General features: G+C 39.8%; 1 protein-coding gene across 11 annotated transcripts in view; it reads left to right on the top strand.

Annotated features, from left to right (window-relative positions):
* TSPAN4 (tetraspanin 4) overlaps positions 1-17,343 on the top strand; it is a 379,559-nt gene that overhangs the window by 329,702 nt on the left and 32,514 nt on the right. For 10 of the 11 annotated variants that reach the window (XM_015863761.2, XM_015863758.2, XM_015863754.2 and 7 more), the window contains one exon: positions 492-566. The exons of the other annotated variant lie outside the window; for it this stretch is intronic. In XM_015863761.2, coding sequence (XP_015719247.1) covers positions 492-566 — 75 coding nt within the window. The remainder of the gene's footprint in view (positions 1-491; positions 567-17,343) is intronic. 11 annotated transcript variants of the gene reach the window in all.

Here is a 17,343-nt window from a genome sequence, read left to right on the forward strand (position 1 = left end):
TGTACCGCTTGCTTATCCTGCAGTTCCCCTTGAAAAGAGCTGTGACTTCATGTTTTATGGACCAAGCTACCTTCTCTAGCAGTGGGAAGTCTAAACTGTGATTTTTAGTGAAATCTTGTTAATTGAAAAGATCTGATAGCCAAAATAAATAAAGCGTAGCCTAGGAAGTGCTGTCAAATAGAGCCTGCTGTGGGAGACAGGTCTGTGTAGGATTGTATGCTCTTCTGCTGAAATCAATGACAGAAATGAGCCGTACACACATGGTCAGAGGTGCATTTCTGACTAGTTGTTTACCTGCTTTTGTGGTTATTGCATGTCGCGTGCCCTCTGCTCTGCCGTAAGCAGCTTTGCATCCTGCTGTCTGACTCCCACTCCCCTTTCTGCATGATCTGCTGAATGTACTTACTGTGCATCCAGAAAAAGCTGAGAGATAGATGTTGATTGTTTTTGCTTTTTGTTTTTTTTTTCCCTATCCCTTCTTCTCTTGACAGTTTTTTATCATGCTGTTAATTATATTTCTGTTGGAGCTCACCGTTGTGATTCTGTTCTTCGTCTACACAGACAAGGTAAGTCAGATTCTTCACTTTTCTTTCCCCTTCAGCACATTTTTATGCCCCTTTTCCCTATAAATAAATCATGAAGCACTTGGCTTGGTATGCACGTCATGCTTCTGTCTTCCTTGAGACACCTCTCTCAGAATGCATAAACAGCCTTACAGGACTGGGCTCTCTTGCTTGCTCATGTGTACAACTCAAGGTCATAGACATTGCCAAGTGCCTCTGCCATTTAAAAATAAAAAGAAAGAAAGAAAAAGCAGCAAACACACAACAAAGCCAATGAGGCTTACTAGGAGTGTGTGGGCAGAGCCATCAAACAGGATTCTTAAAAAAAACAACCACCACCACAAACCTAAAATGTTTGCAATTTAAGAGCCAAATGAATGCTGTATCAAAGGAAGCCTCATTGGCTGAAGTACACAATGCATTACCTTTTCAAGTTGCTCCTTGCAGGACGTGTAGTGAGGAGCCTAAAAGTGGATAAAATTTAGTAACTCAACTTTTGTTTGCAATTTCAAATTTGACTTACGTTTAACTTTTGTTTCCACGCTTGTTATTTCTGTGCAAGGGCGAGATAACCTATCCATATCCTCTCTGAATGAACCCCAAATCAAGTGAAAGTGTGCAATTATGCATAACCTGCCTATTCAATCAAAATTATGTAGTGAAGTCTCCTAGAACTGATGGTTACTAGGGGAAAACTATAGGGTAGCTTACAAAAATTTGCCATGAATAGTCATTGGATACATGGCCAAAAAGCAGGGTTTTTTTTAAATGAAAAAACATTTGTATGTCTTACATACGATGTAAATAAATACAGTGAAGAATAATAGTAGATCTAGATTTAGTATAACTGGTGTGTTTAAAGGTAATGTGTACAGGGAGTGGATAAGATAGCAATATCAGTGTTTAGAAAGGCTCCAAATTATTCAGTGAATGATTGTCAGGAGCACTTCTGAAGGACTGAAAAGGACTAGGTTGTTGGATAGCATGCTGTAGCTGGGACTTGGAATTAACTTGCAAGGTAATTAAAAAGGAAAGGGCAATTTAAATTCCTTGTATGCATTATTGGATTCTGAATTACTTGTAACCTCTTGGGAGAAAGATCTACACGTCATAGATGACAACTTAATAAAGGCATCTACTTAGTATGCAATAGGCCTCCAAAAACCAAATACAACAGTTGGTAAAGGAATCAGAAAATATTATCATGTTATTGTTAAAATTTAAGGACTCACCTCGCTGTTAATTTGGGATTCAGTTTTGGTTACTTCATTTCAGCTAAGGAATCCAAATGATTGGAAGCAATAGGCAGGTGGGGGAAGAATAGTCATTACAGAGATTACAGAGAGTTTCCTGATTCAGTATGGTAAAGGAAAGATATCCTCTTAAGAGATCCTAAGAGGAAACAGTGATAGCAGTTTCTAACATATTGATGTATGACAGGCCTGTCTTGAACTTGAAAATACAGAATCATGAAGAAGTATGTTTAAAGATGAATGTTTCTGATACTCTGTATCACCACATCATAAAACTCCCTGTTGCTGGCAGTTACTAAGGCTGATGGGTATAGAGATGATTAAGGTAAAGTCATTAAAAGAAAATATTCATAACGCGATCAGTGCTGTTACATACTGAGACAAGTTTCTCACAGAGAGTGTTGATCCTCATCTTTCAGAGGTAAAAATAATGGGAGTGTGATAAAGGATTCACTCGTTGCTTTTCAGACCTGTTGGTTTGTAGCATCCCTATCAGTGTTCTTAGTAAGCATGTCAAGAAATTAAACCTCTTCCCAGGTCACCAACTGTAGGCTGATGCAGGACGTGCAGTACAGATTTCTTCAAGTTCTCAAATATGAACTCCAAGTTCAGGTTTACTGGGTTAAGAAATTGCTTCAGTCTGTGTCTTGCAAATGATCAAATGGGGAGACTTTAAATACATGATTCTGTGTTGAAGAAATGAGTGGTTTGTGTCTGTGTTATGCTTGCAGTCCTGTCTACTATAAAGAAAAAAGAAGCCTACAACTAGTGTTTTCTTACAGCATTCTTTCAGTTGTGTGCCAGCTATGCTAATGTGAAGAACAGCATTGCCATGTGCACTCATACGAGTAGTGTAGTGAACCCAGATAGGTGTACCATAGTTACTGAATTAACATGGTTCCTTGGAAGATACAGTGGAGGATCAGTTTATGCTCACAACCATGCATCAGGAGAAACTAATGTCAAATTTGCATACAGAAGCAGAATGTGACTGCAGGTTAAGTTTTTGAGGCCTCCTCTATCATATTTGTATATTTATGTGATTTTATATGTATATATTTATGTATGCATGTGAACAGCATTTTTTTTCAATTACTTGGAAACCTTCTATTAACTAGGAGTGTATGTGCATGTAAAATTCTTCCTACGGTCAGATGGTGTCCAGTTATTATTTTTTGTTTCCAGGCTTAGAGAAGGTTGGTTAATGGATTTCCTGGCAGTTTTTGTTTACTTCTACTTTGTTAAGTGGATGCTTTACTTATTTTACAGAGTTTAGGCAGCCTTCCCTGCTTTCTGTGAGACAGGGCAGTGTTATTTCCTTAACTCTGGTGGAGAAGCAGAGCTGAGAGTGCTGCCCAAGCCTGCAAGCAGCTGGGGCTGATTTCAAATGTAAAGCTTTTGCTGTCCTGGCTGAAGGAAGCTAAGAGACTGAGCTGTGCCAGCAGTGTGGCTGGCATTGTAGCTACCTTAAAAATACTTTGCCAGTGCCCTTTTTGTTCCTTCTGCTGCAAAACGGTCACAGTGGCAAGCCAGTGCCAGTACTGAGATGCCTGCTATGGAGAAAGTACACATCCAAGCAATGCTTCTGTATCCATTGCTGTGACTACTGATGTAGTACTGTGTTCATTATTAAAAAGCATGAAAACAAAAGTTCTTTACAGCTTTTGGCATAGTACTTTTATTGTGGGAGAGCATACAGCTGTGGAGATGGACAGGACTGGCTGCTAGTACTTGGGGAGCTGGGATTGGCCTCTCATTCTCGGTGACTTGGCAGCAGCCTCTCAGAGTTTTTAAGCTGCAGACTTGCTTCCATGCCCCACAATGTCGGCTTCCCTTTTTGTGATGGAGAAATGTTTGTCTTGACCTCATGAAATAAATAGTGCCTTGGACTTCACAACTCTTTCTCTAATCTGTCTATATGGCGTGATTATAAAGAGAGAAAGGCTTAGAGAAATAGCTCAATGGTGCTTAATGGAGGATGTAAATGGGAGAAACTCCTTGCTTCTTGGGGCTGCACTGTGGGACTCCTTGGCAGAGGCACTGAGCTCAAGCCTGGTTAATGCTTCTCTTTTCCATCCTACCTGGTTATGCTGGTTATAAATCCTTTGAGTTCTGCAGAAGTGAAACGTTGACTGTGTGGGAGCAGGGTGAGGAGGTACATTCCTATGGTGAATGGGTGTCAGGAAAAATACACAGCACTTCTGTTTTGTCTTGGCTCTTCCCAAAGCAGCAGTGATAGGTTCAGTAGTTGTCTTTAGTTTAGTATGGGGCATCCCAGGGACTTTGGAGCTCCTGTTGGTGTTTGTGCATGTCCACATGCAAACTTTCAAAGTGTAAGTTTCAGGTTTCTTTAAGGGCAGAAATATCAGCTTGAGATACATGGGTCTGGAAAGGAGTTTTGTAGTTACCGCTGTCAATCTTAAAGCACTGTTTTTAAAGGCTAAATATATGCGCCCTCATTTGAGGTGCTCCTGTTATATTACCAGATAATCTTTTTTCAGTACTTTTGTTTGTTCAGATGTCTGCATTGTTTCAGATTTATGGGCAGAGCTATGATGCTGCAAGTTAATGCCCACAAATGGAAGAAGAACATTTGTTTTCTGTGTCACAGTGAATCATAATGAGTACATCTTTTAGTTTTTACTGCTATCTTACTGAAATATGATTGATGTGTAGATTATCTTGTTTCTTGCTTTGTTTCTCAAAACATTTTACTAATGATTGTAACTCCTTATAGATGTTTTGCCTGGTCCCATACAGATTACAAGCAGCAGACTGTAGTGGAATATAGTGGGTATGATTACAAGTATAGCTCAGCCTTCACTACCTCCTTTACATTTGCCTTCACATTCCTAGCCAGCCTAGCAGGGCTGTCAGGCAAACACATGAAAGAGGTAGATCTGATTGAAGATGGAGTACTGGAGGGTAAAGTGAAGGCCCAGATCACCCCAACTGTGTGTGCAGCTTCCAAATGGTCTTAGTTAATGGAAGAAAACAGACTTCAGGAAGTGCTGCAAAACTAATGGGGTGGTCACTCTGCACTGCTCATCAGTCAGATTTTACTGCCTTTCCTACCACAAGTCTAGTGGATGGGGCCATGCTTTTTTCAGTGGTGTCCTGCAACAGGACAAGGAGAAATGGGCACAATCTGGAACACAGGAAGTTCCATTGGGACATGAGAAAGAAGTTCTTTCCTGTGAAGTTGAATGGAGCACTGGAATAGGCTGCTCTAGAGGCTTGTGGAGTTTCCTTCGCTGGAGGTATTAAAAACCTTCCTGGATGCTATCCTGTGGATCCTGCTTAATGGTGGGTGTTGGACTGGGCGTTGTACAGAGGTCCTTTCCAACTGTGATCTATGTATGCAGGAGATTTTGAGCAGCTGGTGCATTAGCACTTTGTTTTTCAGTTAGAGCTCAATTTGTTTTGTATTTAAAAGAGCTCTTCACACAGTGATCAGTTTCTGGCTTGTAGCATCTCTCTGGCACTGTTCTGAAGTTAGTTTTGCATAAGTGCTGACAGAGATAAAATCCACTCCTCTGACAAGCAGGAATAACATTGCAGGTTGATGTGGAGGAATCTATAGGTTGTCTCCTGTACAGTGGTGCACTGCAGTTATTGCTTTGTGAGAGTCATGGCTTAGCCCTGGTCAAGTATTTTATTTCTCTAATGCAAAATGATAATATATCAAATAAGAAAAGACAGAAGTTTCTCTGTTGCTTATTTTACTTGGTAATAAGCTTAATTTTAACTAGTTTATTAGCATTTCAGTACTGGTGTCACAAAATAGGGAGTTGCAGAAATTTCATCAAAAGAATTTAATTATAACCAATTCGTTTTGGCTTCTTTTCAGCAATGCTGAAAAGAACGGCACGGGTTTAAATCTGTCTCTATTCAGCACATTACTTAAGTGTGTGCTTAAATCCACATGACTGATTTAATCATATATTGAAGTCTTGTCAAAGTTGATATGCGCCTTTTGTGTTCGTACCTTTTAAAAGGTTCCTTTGCTAAGGAAATGCTAATAATGAAATATTCCAAAGATTGTAAAGATGTATCGTGGTCTTTCACTTCATAGGGGATTTCGAGGAAAATAATTAACGTTTGCTTTAAAGCATTAATGGTTATCTTTTTCTATTTGTTCTTGAACAGCTTTCCTTTTAGTATCTTCATCTCCAGCACATCACTTTAACCTTGTTTTAGAAGGGAGCAAGTGAAGAGAAATTTGTTTCTTTGTCAGAAAAAAAAACCCCATATATACCACTAGAAATTCCACAGCTTTGCTAATTCATTTGTTAAAAAAATCAAATAAAATTCATTGAAAGTGGACCTGCAAACTGCTATTAGCAGGGTTGTTGAAGGATAGCAAAGTATTGACGAAAAGAATTAAGTGCATGCTACAAAATAGGTGTTATTTAGGAACGATAACGGCAGATAAAATGCATTAAGGCTCCCCGCTGGGAACTCTTGATCAGTGGTTGATCAGAGCCTAATTGATTCCTTGAGTAAAGTGCTAGCAAGGGAATGGGCGCCAGGAAAGGAAAATCAAACTTTCCTAAATTAAGCTTTGTGCCTAACAGAAATACCCTACATAAAGATTAGATAATGCAGTAGCCTGTCAGCTCTTTATGCCACATGTATTCCTACTGTGGTTGAGTTCAGAAATGAAGAATGTAGGTATCTCATCCTAGTCAGAATGGATTTTTGTTCGTATTGCAGTGAGTATAATATTGCTCATATTGCAATACTGCACACTTTGTCTCAGGAGAAATCCAGTCCTGAACTCCAGCCTGACTGACTGGGACATTAATTCCCAGAGCTGTATAGATGAATCAAACACAGCTACTGCTGCCGTCATGCCTGGCTTAAAGCCAGCTAGATCTATCTTTTATTTCTTGGCATCACTAAATTCATTTGATAAATATATGGCAATGCATCAGTTAGCATAGAACTGAAAGTGATGATTCTGGGCTTCCTTCCCACTGGTCTGTAATCCCTAATCGGAGATTAGTTTGTGATTCCAGGAGCACATCAGAGAATGTCTCTTTGTTGTGGGAGCACTTTTACAAGTATTTGTTTCCAGTGCTCACGTCCTATACTTTAGTTTTCATAGCAGATGAATTATGAGTGGTGCAGATCTTCAACCAGCCTCTGCCTTGGAAGACCTAGCAACATATTTAATAAACAGCATTACTGTATGCATAACTGCATGCTTTTTGTCCAGGCATCTTAAAATGTGTTAGTAATAATCAGTAGGTAGTTTGGCTCCTCTTCTACTGACTGGCAGAACTGATGCTGAAAACTGAATCCTTAAGATGAAGCATCTTGTGAGAAGTAACAAATACAGTCATACCTGAATATGTGTAAGAGGACCTTGCTGTTCTGAAGACTCAGTCTTTATTTAACTCTGCTGTGGTCAAAGAAGTCATTGTGACATGTAGAAATGGCCAAGAGAACTCCAGTGAATGGCACTGATATACCTGCCAACTGATCAGCATTGCCTTTAGTGGCATTTGAATCCCATCCCTGCATGTTTTCTAAATGCTGATAAGTGTTTCCTAACATTTTAAGTGAGGGAAAAAAAAAAAAAAAAGAATAGCAAAAAGAGAAAAGAGTGGTTTAGAAAACTGATAAATTATTAACATGCAGCTTTAGACATTTAAATACAGGCAGCAGAAAGTGCAAAGGAATGACTGAGATGGTATATTGAAATAGACAATGCATTTTTTTATTCATTCTATGAACGTTTTTTATGTGTCACTGTGTGTTTCAGACAACATTAGGAAATGACAGTAAACTAAATGTTTAACATTTTTACATGTACAGAAAGAGAAGGGAAGGTGGCTTTTTGTGTCACCAGATATACGCTGGCCAGGAGCACGCAGCTCTCGTCTAAGATTTGTCAGCTGCAATTGAAAAACAATGTTGAAGATAGACTGCTTTATTCATATGACTTGGAGCTGAAATTCTTTCAGATCCTCTCCTTTTAACTCAGTGATGGGATACACAGGATGGCTCCCAGCTGAAATGAGAAAAGACAGATCTGTTGATCAGCAGCTCTAAGTCGCTGCTTATTCAAGGACCTCTGTGGTGGAGTTGTAGCTGAAGTGTATTGACATGGGGCTGCAGATCACATTCAGGTCTTTTAAATTATTTAAACTCTGTGACGTATATGAAGCAACCATGTTACAGCATAACTCCCCTTATCCACCCCTCAACTGGAGCATCATTGCACTGCAAGTTGGTGTTGTCTTGTTGACTGATAACTGAGGATTGAATATGTGAAGATGGAGGAATGAGGCTCAGCCAGCAGTGCTCGTAATTTTGAAATAAATTCTGAAATTTACAAATCCAACGTAGTCAATGGTGCATGAGAATTCCTGCCAGTAAAACAGCAACTGAGGATATCTGTAGTAATCTTCGATATGGACTAATTACCTTCAATCATTTGAGATCTCTGAATCTTTTTTACAAGTGAGCACCAAAACTGGTGATGCTTGGCAAAAGGAAAAGGTTGAGATAGAAGAGAGAGAGCAAAAGGATATATCTTAACAGGAAGGAGAGAGAGAACTTTGCTGAACAATTTCTGAATGCTCACATTTCCTTGAGTGCTTCTGATAATTTGGATGATGGCAGTATAACACAATCTCTTTACAGTTTTCTGGCATTAGCAGTGAATGAGGCATATGCAAGGATTGTTTTAACCTTCTCACAATTTTAATCCATTTCATTTTACTGCAGTTATTTCATGTGCTCTCTTTTGTCCCTTTAAATTGCAGGGAAGGCATCCTTGAGAACAGAGTATCCTTGTGTAGGTTCAGTTCCTTCTTGTTGAAACTCGTTCATCCTGGTATACTCTTCCTTCTGCTAATAGCTGTCTTTGATACAATTTAGAAATTAGGTTTTTTTTTGTTTTTTTTTGTTGTTTTTTTTTTTCCTGTGTAAGACTGAATTACAACACAAAAATATGGTTTTGATTTGCTTGCTCTTTCCATTTTGCACATAACTGCTGCAAGCAAACGACGCTGTTGCTCTGCCAGACATTTGTGCCAGCTGCACCTTGCTACTCTGAACCACAGGAAAGCAGAACAATACCTGTCATCGTCTTCTGTCGTGCTAATGCTTCCTCTGTTGACAAAGCCCTAACCTCAGCATTTAGGAAACCTTTTCAGAGTTCAGCTTGAAGGACGTGCTAAAGTGCAGACTGGATTGCGTGTTACAAGTCAGGAAATTATGTAGAAGTAAGGAAAAAGATGCTAAGATCATTTGAAGATATTTAGGAAAACAAGTGAAAAGTCTTTCTCTAGAGAATAACAGCAGTGTGAAGTCATGAAGCATTAGAGGAAAAGATTTTGATTCAAAACCAGATGTTTGTTAGATTCATCATATAAGACATTCAGTTATTCTTTTGAAAATTCAGGACCAAAAGAGTTGCAGTAAGACTTGAACTAATCAAAATGATTGAAGTAATATTTAAAAGCTAGGAAGGGAATCAGCATTTCTTTCTGTACAATACTCGTGCATGAGAAAACATCCCATAGATTTCTTTCAGCTCCACCTTTTCCTTGATGAATAGAGAATGCATTGTAGTTGGCAGAAGAGCAGCTGAATACATTCAAACAAAGAAAAGCAATGGTTTTCTCAAGGTCAGGTAGCTTGGGGAGAAAAATAAATTGATTTCCTTTTGGGGACTGTGAAGAAAGGAGGAAAATGTGTTGCAAACCTTGAAGTGTGTTGAGATCAGACTGGTATTTAAAGTAAATGTCAGTGGAGTGCCCTTGCTGCTACCAGCTCCACTCATGGCCATTCAGAGGCCAGATGTGACTTCCCATGGCAGGGTTATTCTCAGTAGAAACCTGAATTGTGCTCTCTTTGACACTGATTTGTGTACAAATGACAGAGGTAGCTCTTCCATTACAACTGCTGTTACCACAGAAGAGCACAGAAGCCACGAAGACTGCTTTTCTGATTGTCTATCGTATGTTTTCTTTGGACTGTATTCACATCAGTGTCGGTTTTCATGCTCAAGTGTCAGTAAGGGACAATCAGATTAGTAAGATTAGGACTGCGGAATGGCTCTCTGTTGGATGTCACAATTCTGCTGCACCCATTTTAAGCCATGTGGGGGTTTCATATGCAATACAGTATCAGGTGGTAGCACAGAATGAGAACACAATTTGCCACTTTGTATATGGTGAAGTCTTGGCCCCAGTGAAGTCACTGGGAGCCGTGCAGTTGTATACTGTGGAATCAAGCTGGTATTCTTAACTCTAGAATTTTTGGCATCTTTCCTTGTTGGAGACTGTGCATCACAGTACAATGCTGTGGCAAGTTCTGCATGGGAACTGTGCTAGTAAGAGAGCGTTATTCTCTCACATGACGTTGTCTCAATCTCACAGAGCGTTATTTGGGGGATGCTACTGCCTGCTGAGGATTTGGTTGAACTAAGGCTGCAGAAAAAAAATGAGCACTTAAAGAGAAACGAAATTAATGAAATCAAACTAACTGTAGATATTTGTTTCCTAATATCTGCTGTGAAAATTTAGCTTCTCCGTCTGCGTTCTCAATGACTGTCCAGCTTTCTCTTGCTATGCTTCAGACTCACAGAACTGTTTAGGTTAGAAAGAACCTCTTGAGATCAGGTAGTCAAACAGCCTGCTCAAGCGGAGTCAGCTGGAACAGGCTGCCCAGGACCGTGTCTGGTCAAGTTCTGGGTATCTTCACAGATGGATACTCCATAGCCCATCTGCTCATGGATTGGGTAACCCTCGTAGATTAAGAAAAAACAAACAAAAAACCAAGAAGAGACAAGTGCATGAACTCTTTGCATAGGTCCTTATGAAATTAGCTCAATACAAATGAGCGAAACAATATTTTTAAGTCAGCATTTCACTTGCCATGCATATTTATTTCTGGTCTAAATAGGATGCAGTGTTCTGTTCCATGTAGGTCTTTATGAAAAGCGTCAGGACTGGAGATTTAGAAACAAAGGTGATGAGGGCCTAGGATGATCTGCTTGAAGTTTATTTCTTTGGTCACATAATAATTATTATTCTCTTTCTTGTCAAAGACTCTGTCTCATTCAGCTTAACATCATGAATCCGCATTTTAAGTAGCTTGGACTTAACAGGACCAGGTTTCTGATCCCTGAAAGCTTTGCAGTGCTCTGGTGACTCTAACCTTCCAAGTGAGGAGGACATTGAGATGTCCCTGTGTCATTTTTGTTCCCTCCACTTTCTGTCCTTGACACAATTATCCAGTGGGAATTCTAGATTGCATGCAGACAACTTGTGTTCTGATTGAAAAGTTAAGTGGAGTTAAGGAGGCAAGAATGTGACATTGTTAGAGAGGTGGTCCTTGTGTGGTGTCTAACTGCTCTTTGAAGTGGTTATGAGGGAGCCTGACAGAGAAGAAAAATTGTTGCTAAAGGAGTATGAGGTTGAGGGGAGGGTTAACTACATCTTGAATAACAAAAATGTGTTTTTAAGCCTAGAGTGGTTGAGTGTCTCTTCTTGACCCGCTTTGAAAGAAATTTAAAAGGTTTCAATTTTGACACTTCATAAAAATTAGACCTGCCAGGATGTGAAGTGGGGTGCCCAGAATCCCCTGTCACATCTGCATATCATAACTTAGGTAAAGTGATGCAGAACAGCAGCACTTCTCTGCACTGCCTACCACACCAACACACCTCACAAAGAAGAATTCCTTGGATAAGAATGGCTTAGCTTTCTGAGGCTTCACCTCACCTGAAGGATCTTCCTTTTTGTTCCTTATCAAGAAAGAGTTTCCTTTTCTGAGCTCTAGTCAGCAGCTCCAGGCAGCGGAGTTAAGAGGGGGAAAGCAGGGGTTTCATGGCACTGCTTTTTTCTCGAGTGTGGGCTGCCTGCCCTTCACCTTCCCACATCGCACCTGGGTTGAATACAGGAGTTGATGCTGAAAGAAATGAGTGAAATATCTCTCTCTGCTTTCTAAGAGCTAAGTATCAATACAGTTGGTCCATAAACTGGGGACATAGCTTCCAGGTTTCATTTTATTGCTAAACATTACAAGCGCTGTAGCAGAAGTAGCTGCTTGGGATTCCCCTGGAAGTATTTGTTCTCATGCTGTCCCTCTCTCTTAACGAATGTGGTCTGACACACAAGTAATTTAATGTGATTAAATGCTAGCCCCTTGTGTAGGTTTTGATGAGGGAGTTTCTTTACTTATTCCTCATTAGTCCTGAGTGGGCTCACTCATGAATCCTGTAACCTTGGCAGCAAGAGAACCTCCCTTTGCTTTGCTGTCTGCAAGGAAATGAATTGCACATGCATAGAAATTCATGAGTGCTGAATACTGCAATTAATTTTCTTAAAGTCCCTTTATATATTTAATTAGGGAAGAGGAAGGAAGGAGACGCTTATCACCATTTATAAGTCTAAAGACACAAATCTTACGCAGCTTTCACTTTGAGGAAAAATATGATTCTATAAGGTATCCCAAACCCCTTTGCTGTTTTTATGCATTGTAAGGGTGAGAAATTATGAAGGCAATAATGTAAAGCAGTGTTAACTGCGCAATCTGCGTATTAAATTGATCAGCACAGAGCAAACACATTAATAGCTTTTTATTACTAGTCTGAAAACTTTATAATGATATTTATTGGAAAAGAGCTGGAATATGAATGGCAGATGACTGTAAGTCTCAGGTAGGATGTGGAGGCCTAAACGTAGTCTGAAAACATCTTTTAAAAAGTGGTCCAGCCTTTGAACCTTGTCCATTTTTCCCATTTAACATTTCATTTACACATATTAAGTTGGCAATCACATTGCAGATGCAGAGTCAAATGTAAAGCTGGATGTATTGAATGTGCAAATCTTCTCTTTTTATGACCAAAACAGGTGCATGTAAATGTTTCATCAGCACATGCATTAAGCTCCCAGTGGTAAATTTAGCCACAAGCCTTTGAGAGGTGCTTACTTTGCATTTAATTTAGATCTAAAAAAAGAAGTAGCAGAGCTATTTAAAATGCATTACATTCAGCTTATTTAATATTCTTGTTCTCATACATTCTTATTCATTATGTATATATAAAAAATAAATGAGTAAGTTATAGAAACACAGGCACATCTCAGTGATGGTGATGGTGGTTCTAAAACTGGTAAGACTTAGAAACCAGACAGTCATTTTGGGAACTTGGTTTGGCTGAACATAGAAATAACCTCCCTGCAGTTAGTGACTCTGTGCAGAGCCTCTCCCAGTCAGAGCAGCCCCTTTATTGCCTCTTTATATTGCACCAAACAGTTGTTGTTTCCACGCTGCCACATCAAGTACTAGAGCTGTGGGGAGATGTGGTTCTTTTTCATCTCTTTCTTTTATCTTTTCCTCATGGCCCATACCAGTCAACTTGCAAATTGCAGCGTGCTCACACTTGATTGCAATGGAGGCTTCTTTGTGCTTGCAGCTTTACTGCATTAACTCTTGCTGCAACACAGCCTTACTCTACCCCAGGTAGGAAGATGCAGGGACTTCAGTTCATCTAGACTCACCTCTCTGTGATATCATTGCTTTGCACATCAGCAGGAATAGTGTTTTCTTTTTATCCACCAGTCTCTCACTGTGCAAAGTGTCATTTTTATTACATCTGTTCAAAATGGGTGGCCAGAAATTATACTTTTTGGACTAAGGGAGTGGTAAATAAGGTATGGTAAATAAAACGGCTTGCTGGAATTAAAACAAAATATATTGTTTGCCAACAAGTTGTGCTGAAGGGAACTGGCAACTATGCATGAGGGGGATTTTTCTTGGTAGCATTATATACAGGCCAACGTGTCTCTGAGAAACGTCCTTAAATGCCATTTATTTGGAAACTAACTGCCAGTACAGTTTGGAGTATCTATGGAGTAAGTCCATAAACATCAATCAAAATAGCATCATCTCTCCCTGTTCCAACATGTCTGCAGCCAGAATCACAGGATGCAGCATGGTGAGGGATTAAATTGACACAAACGTCTGTGCATCTCCGTTGCATATTACTTGCTTCGGCATGTTTTTATTTATTCCCTTCTTTCTCAGAGGACAATGTTTTGCTGTGCTTCATACTTAGAGTTTCTCTGTAAATAATAAGACAACTTATTACTTCTGTCCCTTCCTGAGTTTAGCTTGTTTCTTCTTGCATAAGTTGTAAAGAAAATGTTTTGGAAGCTCTTCTTTAATTACCCATTGAAAAGAATACTTGTTTTACCCCATCCAATATATTTTCCACCAAAAATAGTCTTTTGTGGAGAAAGGGAGAACATTTTTTCCACTCTCATCCCTTCCTATCTTGTTTCATCATGAGTAACAGTCCATTAAAAGCCCTAATGTTTCTATCAATAAATGATGGATTTGCCAATGGTGATTTAAGTTTAAAATTACTTGTGAAAGCTTAATGAAGCCTGCAAATCGTGAATTAGATTTCAAAGAAATCATCTCTGACAGTTAAAAACTACAGGGCCTGAGTAATTTCAAAGGTAACATTTTTCCCTCTATAGATTATGTATCAGGTTAAAACAAAGCTGGTTCTCTGGGAATTACCTTTCCTGAAGCAAAATCCTAGTTTGTCTCTGCAGCAGTAACTTTCTTATAATGGTGTATTCTGGGATGGGTGACATACTGCAACAGGAGAGAATACAGCTTTGCTGTAGCTGTTGTGAGGGCTGGCCTGCTTCAACCTATGTTTCCCATTGGTCTGAATGGCTTAGGACTCTTGAGGTTTCTAATCCTTCTTCCCAGTCTCCTGCCCTCATTACTAGACTGCTCAGATGGCTTGTCTGCGGTGGGAAGAAGTGATACCCTGAGGCTTTTTGCTATTGTCTTACAGCACGGGGTTATATTTTTACAATCCAAAGCGTTCTTTGTAGGTTTAAGTCATCCCTGTTGACAACTGCTCTGCCTGTGCAGCAGGGGATGCCTAGTGCTGGTTTGCAGTTTGATGAGGAAGAGAATCCCATTCCTCAGAAGCGCACGTGGGGAATTTGCTGTTGCTTGGGGCATATTCATTTACATAATTAGATTTGTGAAAGATAATGAGAAGTTTCCTGTCCTAAATTCTGAATGCAATATGGAGCAGGTTATAAATCTGTTTAAAATAACTGAGGGAAGAACCGTGCTTACCCCACCGGTACCTCCCTGTCTTTCTTTTCCCAAGGAGATAAGAGCAGTCAAAGGCCTTGGCATTTAACTCCTTCCTACAAAAAGCCTGGGAAACATTTGTAATGTTTTAATACTTGTGCCTACAGGCTACATTTATATTTGGTGACTTTCTCTGACCTTTGTGGCAGTGGATTCAGCATGCTGCTGAATGCTGTCAGTGTCTGGTTTGGTCAGTGGGAGCTGAAGTTTTACAGGCTTAAACTAAAGTCTTCTCACAATAATGTTGTGCATTATTTAGGTGTAATTTTCATGGAAATTGCCCTTCAAATGTTGATCTTCTCCATCAGACTTGGGGCATCTTTTCAAATGCCAACATTTACATTGGTTGATTCAGAAACTGTATTTATTAAACCCTCACATGGTTCTGGTGATATGGTTGGCCACCAAATATCCAGCTCTGTAAGTTTTCTGCTATTTTTTCCTAGTCTCAAGTATTTTCTTCTTGTGTCTGCACGAGCTGTTTTAGCAGGAGGAACTTCAGTACTGCCTGATAATTTGTGTTGTCTGCTAAATGTTGTAGCAAGATCTGAGTGTGGCAGGTTTAGTAACAGAAACTCAATTCAGTCCTTCCAGTTAAGGATGCCAGAGCTTATTTACTCCCTGTATGCTGAGTGTCATTTTTCATCTGTGAAGCTGTTTTATGCACAGCCTACATGTCTGTTGCTTTGGATTTGCGTGGTTTCAACTAAATTTCGAGGATTAGCTTGTCTATGGCACACTTATCTGCATACCAACAAATTGTGAGTGTGACCAGCAATTTCATTTCACGTGATGTTAAGCATTCTTCCTAGCAGCGTAAGGCCTTGTGACCCTTGGCAGAATGGTTCCCTTGTCTGGATCTGGCTGCAAGGTTGGTCCTTACAAAGCTATCGTTACTGCTCAGTTACAGCTATGCATGGGGATGTCGCCACTGCAGTTTCCGAACATTTGGAATCCAGTCCCTGACTCGAGGTTTGACATAACGTTACTGTGGTCGTTGTCGTTTTAGTTGTACTAATCTTAACCTTGGTGCTAATGAGCTCAGAAGCTCTGTTGCCAGCAGTGAGCACTGTCAACTCTCCTCTTCACTGAAGCATGTTGCAATTGCCTATATGCATATACGCCTCAAAGCCTTTCTTCCTTCAAATACACTTTGATACCTGTGCTACTGATTCCCCAGATTCATACTCGGTGATTTCCAAGTGTTCTCTTGTCACAGGTGTTATAAACCTTGCTCTTTCGACATAAAGTAGCTTTTAAGAATTGTGGTTTTTTTTCTTCTTTTGCCATTGTGATCAGGTCCAGTGATGCTGAGTTTCAGCACTGTTGATTCTCACCATGACCTCCAAACTATGGAGGCTCTCAGTGTGGTGCTCAGAACAGCATTTCCTGAGTGTATACTCCAAAGCTAAGCGAGATTGGCTGGGAATTTCTTCTAGAATTACATAGTCAGTATGTTTTCTCTGCTGATTTAGAAGGGTGTGTGGAGCCACTGGCTTTTCTTCCTGCTGCTGGTTGTTGCTGATTATAAGTGCCTTTTGATGCTCAGGTGAAGGCACTGTTTATACAGCCCTGGTTATTTTGCTAGATTCTGAACTGGTTTAAATAGTCTAAATAGCTACAGCATCTGCAAGATAGCCATGTCAGTGGCCTGTGGAGCTACACTACTTTACCTGAGTTGAGAAATTGCCTTGCGTTCAGCATGCAAGACTGTGCACAGTAACATGGAAGGTGAGGCAGAATGACAAGGGCAGCGATTTCTTTGGAGCTGATTTTGTTTCGTTTTATACTTTTTGGCTTTTAATATTTTAGAAATGTCAAATTAAATCTTGAGGCCTCAACGCTTTGTAGTAAACCCTTTTTTAATAAATCTCGAGTATTGTACACACCTCCCATCAAACTACCACGTGTCTTCTAAAAGCACACCAAGAGCTGGCAGTACTGATAGAAGTACCAGGTTGCTCCTTTGGGCTGGTGAATCTCATCTGCAGACTAATCCCAACCTGCTATTTCTGTAATGCTGCTCAGTGAATACCTTTGTGGTACAGCTTTTAGTTTGTTTTGGAGTGTTTTGGTTGTTGTTGTTGGCTTTTTTGTGTGTTGGTTTTTTTTTGCATACAAATTGCTCAAAAACTCATTCACTCTGACTCTTTGCTGTTTAACATTTAGGTTGTGCAATTTGTCATACTGGCCAAATAGGGTTTTTTTTTTTTTTTCCTGTGACAGAATGAAGAAAATGTAGTAAAGAAAATGATCGATGGTGAATAATGAATAAACAGCAGAACAAGTCTCGAGCTCATTTTCATTCTTGCTAAAGCAACACTCCCCAGCATTTATAAACAATGCTGTGAATTTCCCACAGCATTTTAGTGCCCTCCAAA

The sequence above is a fragment of the Coturnix japonica genome, chromosome 5 (genome assembly GCF_001577835.2).
Source record: "Coturnix japonica isolate 7356 chromosome 5, Coturnix japonica 2.1, whole genome shotgun sequence".
NCBI classification, from domain to species: Eukaryota; Metazoa; Chordata; class Aves; order Galliformes; family Phasianidae; genus Coturnix; species Coturnix japonica.